At 34.1% G+C, this 6,648-nt stretch overlaps 1 protein-coding gene across 2 annotated transcripts; it reads left to right on the top strand.

The window, feature by feature from the left end:
- Positions 1-255: 255 nt before the first annotated feature.
- LOC143555251 (uncharacterized) lies at positions 256-3,583 on the top strand. 2 transcript variants are annotated; one of them, XM_077044836.1, is made up of 4 exons: positions 256-743; positions 1,282-1,599; positions 1,707-1,942; positions 3,534-3,583. In XM_077044836.1, exons 1-4 carry the CDS (start codon positions 569-571, stop codon positions 3,564-3,566), a joined length of 762 nt encoding a protein of 253 aa, XP_076900951.1. In that variant the 5' UTR covers positions 256-568; the 3' UTR covers positions 3,567-3,583. The 2 variants fall into 2 exon arrangements, with proteins under 2 accessions (XP_076900951.1, XP_076900950.1); XM_077044835.1 differs by lacking the exon at positions 3,534-3,583 and having other exon boundaries at positions 1,707-2,873.
- Positions 3,584-6,648: the final 3,065 nt, after the last annotated feature.

Here is a 6,648-nt window from a genome sequence, read left to right as displayed (position 1 = left end):
TGAAGACCATGGTGAAGAAAATGATGCTTATGAAACTCAAAGTCAACATACTAGTAAAATGCAAGGTACTAATGCAAAATTTCCAGTTTCTTATATTTGTTATTTATGTTCTTGTTATAATTTCTTTTGCAAAACTGTTGTTGTGCTTAATGCTATTTTGACCATCCTCATTGGTTACCTTTTGACTTTCATCAGGTCCAATGGCAAAAAATAACAAGAAAAGTCAAAATTCAAATGAAGATAACGAAGAGAAATGAGGGTTAAGGAGAACCAACAAAGACTAAGAGATTTAGGAGTAAAAAACATTGTAAACTCTATGACTAGTTTGGCACAAAGTCATCAAAAGAAGATAACAATAGTGAAATAGAACACTTTTGCGGGGGATGAAGAGTATATTCCAAATCCAAGTGACGATAGTGAGGAAGATTATGAACAAGTTGCTAAAAGTGTTGCTATATCCAAAAAGGTAATTGCTTTATCAAAACTTTAGTCATTTTATTTGATATACACATGTTTTCTAATAAAAATAATTTTGTTATAGCAACATCGTCGACAATATGTTTCACCAATGTTCCTGAATAGAGTTGCTAATCGAACAAAGCTACGTCGAGTGGTTGCTCCAAATGTTTCCAAACAGGGGCCGACAGTTACAATGAGTGAAACAAACGACGGTAATAAAGGAGCAAAGAGAGTTATGACTCTTGTAGATGGGAACAATGACGAGGATGATGATATATTTCTAGGTATCATATTTTTCAATCATAAAGTTTATTCAATTAAAAGTAGGGGTGTTCACGGTTCGGTTTAAAACCGTGAAACCGGTCATCGGTCTTGTTTCAAAATCAGTTTTTATCAACTTTTGGTCGGTCAATCTGTTGGTTTAAACGATCTTGTAATATTTTACGGATGGACTAATTTTTTTTAAGCATAATAGTTTTACGTACATGCAACACTTCCTCTTGAGGTCTTCAAATACTTTCTTCTAGTTGATGTCCCATTTAAAAACAAACTTGTATGAGAAAATGTAAAACATTGGTTTCTAGGTGAAAATGTTCTCATATATATAACATTATATCGCAGGGTGCCAAAAAGATCATTGAGTTAGAGCTGATTTGTATACGGGTGCCAAAAAAATTTCACTTATTTTGTGTAACATTTCGATATTCAAAAACCTTTATCAACTGCTTGAGTCATTGACCAAAAAACTACCAAAATCAAACCAAGAACACCACTAATTAAAAGTAGTTTTTATAATAATTTACTCTTTTGTGCTTTCAGAAGGTAATGAAGTGGATATGGAAGTAGATGATGCTAATCAAGATTATGAGTATAATGATGTGGACAATACAATACATAGTAATGATCAACATGACATACAAATGGAGAATCATGTAAATTTTGACGATGAAGAGCAATTACAAGGCTCTGAAAAAGAAAAAGAAGCATGTTATTTAAAAGGTAATAGTATAGGTAGGCGTAAGAGGCTACGTATCACTTCTATCGTCTCTAATGAGCGTACTGCAGACCATGTTGAGAAAGATCATGTTGAAGACCACCGTGTTTTTGATACTCAAAGTCATGAAACTAGTGAAATACAAGGTAAAACTGTCAACAATCTATAGTGATGCTTTAGCAACAAAATGATTGCAGATATCTCCAAATTGTATTAAACTGGTTTGCATTTATCTGTTTTTTTAACATGTTAGGTGCTTCTAAAAATGTTAGAGGCTATACTCAAAAGGCTGAAACTTGGAAGATGGATAGTACACAAAGAATAGTTGTCTCATTCAACAAGTTTGGAATTTCTATTAGGGATGAAGGTAATGAATTAGTTCAATTTCTTGGGACGCTCGTGAGGATGCCTGATCATGTATCCATGGAACATTCTGACTGGAGAAAGGTTCCCATACGAAACAAAGAGGACATGTATTCGCTCGTTAAGGTATATGATATTTATATAAATTTTCAAACTTGTAGTCTTATGTTTACATATTGTTTGCATCTTGTGTGTGGCCTTTAATTTGTATGAATCTTCAAGTGCACTTATAAATTACTAAGATTTATAACTTTATGTGAAGGCTACTTATGGAAATTTTTGTTTGCAGTCTAAATTTGTTATTCATCCCAATGAAACAAATCAGATAAAAAATTGGATCTTATATAGCATGGGAAAAAATGGGGAGCGTGGAAAGGTTGCTTAAAGGCACGTGCATATGATCCAAGCCTTACTGTTAATGAAATCGTGTCACAACAAGTTAAGATTGACAACAGATTAAGTCCATCTCAATTTAAAAAACTTGTTACTAGTTGGTTCACTCCAAAATTTCAGGTAACAAAGTGTAACTTTGATTTTTTTATACAATATATATTGTTAATGTATCGAATAAAAGATTTCTTATCATGTATTAGGGGTGTTTATTTGGATCTCGGGTTAGTCGAGTAAGGTTATTCGGGTATTGGGTGTTAAAAACTTTTTTCAAATAACGACTCCAATAAGGTGTGTTTATTTGACATTTGGTAATCGGTTTTTACGAAATCGGGTTGGGCTAGGTGATTGGATAATGGCTAAAAATAACGGCCTTATTGTGTATTTATTTACCAATTACCATAGAAAGCATGCGAGGTTAAAAGATCGAGCCGTTCAAAGATGAAGGACCTCATGTTAGTGGGACAAAGTCGTTTGCTAGACTTGGTCATGAAATGGTATTATTCTAACTATTTTTCGCATTTAGTATTTTATTTTTGGGTTATTATCTACTTTACTAACCATCAGACATAAATTATAGGCAACGAAAAATAATGGTGTATATCCAACATGAAGTGAATTATATATAAAAACGCACACACGTAAAGATGGAACTATTGTTGATGATAAAGCTGCTCATGTTGTGGTAATGTCTTTTAATATATATATATATATATATATATTCATGGATTTGTTTTATTTTCTTTTATGATTAGTTATTTTATTATGTGTTTAGGCTTTGTTAAAAGATATTGCAAATGACTCTACATTTACGCCCGGTGATCCTAATGATTTTACAAATGATGACTACTCAAGAGTTAAAGGCCTAGAGAAAAGAGGATACGTTCGATTAGTTGGAAGGATGCCGACCACAAAAAGTAATGTTGCTGCTTCGACAGATTCACAAACTATAGATCAACTAAAGAGTGTAGTTAGTGCCATGGCTGTCATTATCCAAGAACATATTCCCAATGCAAACTTGTCTTCAGTTTTGAGCAATATGAACATACAGGTAATAACGCATGAACCATTATTTGCTCTTTTATATATGATTATGTGTTCATGTACTAGCATTTGTTTCATTTTTATCTTTTAGTTCCCTGCTATTGGTTCTTTGGTCCATAACTACTCTTTATCAGTGACCAAATATCATCAAAAATCCATGATGATAATGGTAATTAATATTTTATTATTATTATTTTTTTTTACTTTTTTGCTTTATAAAATGGATGTGCTTATGTTGTTATTTTGGTATGAAGTTGATCAGCCAAAGCTTTTCATACTGCAGGGCAAGAAAGGCGTTTGGATAATTGATTTTTAAGTTTCTGTTGAAATTGCAGTTAAGGTAATATGTTAGTTTTTTTTTATAACTGTTAGGTGTTTAGGCAGATTGAAAAAAGAAGAATGACTTTCATAAAAAAAAACTTTTAGATTTTTTTAATCAACACTAATGCTTATTTATATGGTTGATGATGGCAGGGCAAAATTTCATAAGAAGCTTTGGAGCTAAGTTTTATTAAAGTGAAATTATCATCGGAAAGAACGTTTAGATTTATCATGTAAACATTTGAAGTTTTGAATATGTTACGTATTACACAGTTCTTACTTTGACATTTGTAATATGTTTATGATTGAACTTATTATTAAAGTTATAATATTATGAATTCTACGTTATTAAATGTTTATGTTATATTGTAAATCTTGTGATTTATAAGGCAAAATTTGTGTGCCACTAAATATAGTACACATATTAAAATAAAAAAGCTTCTAGTGACATAAAATTTGTGTCACAAAGTTGTTTTTAGATGGCGGCAAAACAAAAGTGCCACTATGCTAACTTTTTAAAGGCACAAAAATTGTGCAACAAAAGTCTTTTTTTATATCGTGACAAAAAAAAGTGCCACTAAAAGCATAACAACTTTGTGTGGCATATCAAAAAAGTGACACTAACAGGATTTAGCGTCAGCACTTCTAGTGACATTTTTTTGTATGCCGCACATTCTTAAAGGGGTCTTTAGTGGCATGTTTTTGCTTTTTACTAGCACTTTTTGTGTGTCACTATATTGAATTTTTTTTGTAGTGCAGGTATAACGTACTTAGCATGACTTTCATTGCATCAGTGATATGGATTAGGTTCAGTTCGGCATAAAGCTTAGATGGACATTACTCATGGATTTTTGATGCCTCCTATCTCTTCTCAAAGCGTATTTAACTTTCCCCAGATCACCCCAATTTGACTCCAACCCCCTAGTGCTTGATCAAAAGATTATATAAAAGCAAATTTTAGGCTTTAAGGTTGAACGTTGGACTTAGTGCCAGTAAACTGACAAGCCTTTCATTCGAGACATGACAAGACTTACTTGTGTGCCACCATCTCTGTAGTTCTAGATTAACCCTTTAAGCCTTCTCAAAATAGTTTTAATAGGCTAAAATAAACTCAAATCATTTTTTTAATAATAATAACAATAGCTTAACAGTACAATATTTTTGGTGATCAAGACACTAACGGGCTCATGTATGACTGGGTAATTGTTTTTCTGCCTATCATTCGGAGAGATGTATATGAAAATATTTTGAAAATATTTGAAAGGTTGTATCAATTTTCATTTGAAAATATTTTGAAGTTCCTAAAAAGCTGTTAACTGAATAGTAATATCACTTCCCAGGGAGTTACATAAAACACACGTGTTAGGAATTTAGTCACCTCGGACACTGTTAAGCTTTTAGGTAAATGGCTATCCTGTGTGAACACAAGTGGTTAACCGGACTAAACATGTATGAACATACATGTCCTTCCAGCTCAGTGTTACCGACATAGTTTTAAGTGAAAGAACACAAAACACATCATAATCGCCCCGGATGCTTTCAGTCGTTGAGTAAATGGCTATCATGTGAAACTAAAAGTAGAACACCGGACCAATCATATACGAGTATATGTTCTTCAAGCTTGAGCAACCGACATACTTTTAAGCGAAAATGAATCTTGAAAAGCATATTAGTTTTTTTTATGAAATTTTTTATAATAACGACAACACACACACACTATTTTTTTTTTATTTTTTTTGTCCCCCTAAATTTGTGCAAAACTAATAAATATTTACAAATTTACACTCAAAAAGACTCAATCCTCGAAACGAAACATTTTAAGAAAACCCACAAGCACACTAAATTTAGCTGTTCCGACCGGTTTTGTAAATAAGTCCGCCACATTGCTGTCAGTGTGGACTTGTTCAAGATGAATCAATTTTCGATCGAAACAGTCACGAATAAAATGAATTTTAATATCGACGTGCTTGGTTTTAGAGTGTTGAATAGGGTTTTTCACAATTGCAATGGCCGCATCATTATCACAAAAAATAGGAGTGTCAAGAAAATTCCAAACCGTAATCCAGCAGTTGGTTTTGCATCCAGCTAACCTGAGAGCAGCAAGCAGATGCGGCAACATACTCCGCTTCGGCGGTCGAAGTAGACAACATCTGTTGTTTCTTACACTGCCATGAAATGAGACGGTCTCCTAAGAACTGGCAGCCAGCTGACGTGGATTTCCTGTCAATTTCATCTCCACCATAATTGCTATCAGCAAAAGCATAAAGATCAAATTCTGATTGTTTAGGATACCAAAGACCTAACTTTGGTTGTCCCTTCAGATATCTAAAAATACGTTTAACAGCAATTAAATGAGAGAGTTTAGGATTAGCCTGGAACCGAGCACACTGGCAGACTGCAAACATGATGTCAGGACGACTGGATGTGAGGTACATCAAAGACCCGATCATCGGTTGATGGTATGTTTGATCTACGGGACTTCCATCAGGATCAGATGACATTAGTGGTCTTTCTGCCATGGGAGTGTTGGCACTCTTGGAATCTTGAAGTTCGAACTTTGCTAGCATATCCTAAACGTACTTCCCTTGATGCAGTAGGATTCCTTCCGAGTTTGGCGAACCTGTAGCCCCAGAAACGTTGTCATTTCACCCAACGAACTCATCTCAAACCTCTTCTTCATTACACCTTCAAATTCTGTGCACAACTCAGTGCTGGTGGATCCAAAGATGATATCATCGACATAGATCTGGACGAAAATCAAATCTTTTCCGACAGTTTTCCTATTCAATGTTTGATAAATGGTTCCACGCTTGTAGCCATGATCAAGAAGGTGCGCGGTCAATGTAGCATACCACGTTCGAGGATCCTGATGTAACCCGTACAATGCCTTGTCTAACTTGTAGACGTGATTTGGCTTCTTGGAATCAACAAAACCTAGTGGCTGATCAACATAAATCTCCTCTTTGACTTCACCATACAGAAACGCGATTTTAACATCCATCTGATACACTGTAACCCCATGTATGATGCATATGCCACAAAAATTCTAATGGCCTCAAGTCTAGCCACTGGGGCGT

This window comes from Bidens hawaiensis, unplaced genomic scaffold, assembly GCF_021521415.1.
Source record: "Bidens hawaiensis isolate Kalapana, Puna unplaced genomic scaffold, B.hawaiensis_p1.1 tig00018032_1, whole genome shotgun sequence".
NCBI classification, from domain to species: Eukaryota; Viridiplantae; Streptophyta; class Magnoliopsida; order Asterales; family Asteraceae; genus Bidens; species Bidens hawaiensis.
Note: the sequence above shows the minus strand (reverse complement) of the source record. Positions and strands in the feature narration are given on the sequence as shown.

What these genes read in the sequence shown, in the direction of transcription:
- LOC143555251 (XM_077044835.1), top strand. Translation starts at nt 569, where the DNA reads ATGTTCCTGAATAGAGTTGCTAATCGAACAAAGCTACGTCGAGTGGTT. An exon ending in GGATGATGATATATTTCTAG is followed by an intron (nt 744 to 1,281) that starts GTATCATATTTT and finishes TGCTTTCAGAAG; the next exon opens with GTAATGAAGTGGATATGGAA. An exon ending in TGAAACTAGTGAAATACAAG is followed by an intron (nt 1,600 to 1,706) that starts GTAAAACTGTCA and finishes TTAACATGTTAG; the next exon opens with GTGCTTCTAAAAATGTTAGA.